The 1,734-nt window shown below is 39.7% G+C and overlaps 1 protein-coding gene across 1 annotated transcript; it reads left to right on the top strand.

Annotated features, from left to right (window-relative positions):
* The first annotated feature begins 483 nt into the window (after positions 1–483).
* LOC104980536 (olfactory receptor 508) lies at positions 484–1,422 on the top strand. The gene has a single exon (XM_010829289.1). The coding sequence runs from the start codon at positions 484–486 to the stop codon at positions 1,420–1,422; it is 939 nt and encodes a 312-aa protein (XP_010827591.1).
* The last annotated feature ends 312 nt before the right edge of the window (positions 1,423–1,734 follow it).

The raw sequence follows: 1,734 nt of genomic DNA, 5'->3' as shown, positions 1-1,734 counted from the left end.
TGTTTAAATTCAGTTGCTCATCCTCTTTCATACAAGTGATACCTCATATATTTTGAACAGTTGTTCTTTTCCATGGGTCCTGGCCCATTCCAGCATTTCTACTCCCTTTCATCATGTCTTTGGCTTAGAAGATACAGTTATTGGGTCTCTGATAGTGTCTGGTGGCCATCTCTAGGATGTGCTCACGTGAATCTATTCCTCGTGGACCACCTAAACCAACTACACAATGCAAATGTGACTTGAATGTGTTAAGTTAAAAAAACAGATTTTTCTGAGTATTCCTGGCCTTATATCAATGAATATCTATATTTTCAAGTTTTATGCAAGATATCATGTGTGAAAACATTTCCCCCAAATATTTACACGTGAGTATATATGTTGGTACTTTCTTATATAGCTATTGTAAAACTAAGTATGCAGAGTATAGTATTTTCTTCTAATATCCACTTGTTTTTCTTTCAGTGGGCACCATTCTCAGTATAGATGGGGACTGGAAACTATACAACTGTGACAGAGTTCATTATTTTGGGGTTAGCGGAGAATACTACAGTTTGTGCCATTTTATTTATTGTGTTTTTGGGAATCTATCTGGTTACCTTAATGGGTAATATCAGCATAATCATGTTAATCAGAAGCAGTCCTCAGCTTCACACCCCAATGTACCTTTTCCTCTGCCATTTGGCCTTTGTAGACATTGGGTACTCCTCATCAGTCACACCTGTCATGCTCATGGGCTTCCTCAGGAAAGGAACTTCTATCCAAGTTGCTGGTTGTGTTGCTCAGCTCTGTTCTGTGGTCACATTTGGGACAGCTGAGTGCTTCCTGCTGGCTGCCATGGCCTATGACCGCTATGCGGCCATCTGCTTGCCCCTGCTCTACTCCACCCACATATCCCCCAGAATCTTCATTCTCTTAGTGGGGGCTTCCTATCTAGGTGGGTGTGTGAATGCTTGGACATTCACTGGCTGTTTGTTAAGCCTGTCCTTTTGTGGATCAAATAAAGTCAATCACTTTTTCTGTGATTATTCACCACTTTGGAAACTTTCTTGTTCTCATGATTTTACTTCTGAAATAATTCCAGCCATCTCTTCTGGCTCAATTATTGTAGCCACTGTGTTTATCATTGCTCTCTCTTACATCTACATCCTTTTCTCAATCCTGAAGATGCATTCCACTGAGGGGCGGCGCAAAGCCTTCTCCACCTGCACGTCTCACCTCACAGCAGTTACTCTGTTCTATGGGACCATCACATTCATTTATGTGATGCCCAAGTCCAGCTACTCAGCCGAACAAAACAAAGTGGTGTCTGTGTTCTACACAGTCATAATCCCCATGTTGAACCCCCTCATCTACAGTCTCAGAAACAAGGAGGTTAAAGAGGCCATGACAAAATTAATGGCTAGAACACATTGGTGGTCCTAAAGTAATCTTATTTTTAATAATAAACATTGTGTAATGAAGACTTCTCCTGCAGATGAATAAATAATACACTAAGTAAATTTCAGTGCATATTCATAGTGTTCGAGACTCACAAATTTTATTACATTATTCCAAGAAAAAAATTCAGTGTAAAAAAAATAAATGTGCATTCACCAAGATAGGAGCATTAGCAAAAAAAAAGAAAAAGGTTTGAAGCACACTGATTGAAACCACCCACCCTGGCCAGGCACCATAGTAACCATTTGCATGAGTTGTTTTATGACAGGAGATCCTGATAAGAAATACAGAACTAAT

The sequence above is a fragment of the Bison bison genome, unplaced genomic scaffold, assembly GCF_000754665.1.
Source record: "Bison bison bison isolate TAMUID 2011002044 unplaced genomic scaffold, Bison_UMD1.0 scf7180017864503, whole genome shotgun sequence".
Lineage (NCBI taxonomy): Eukaryota > Metazoa > Chordata > Mammalia > Artiodactyla > Bovidae > Bison > Bison bison.
The sequence above is the reverse complement of the archived record's forward strand: the minus strand, read 5'-3'. Positions and strand labels throughout refer to the sequence as shown.

Coding starts and splice junctions, on each gene's coding strand:
- LOC104980536 (XM_010829289.1), top strand. CDS start 484: ATGGGGACTGGAAACTATACAACTGTGACAGAGTTCATTATTTTGGGG.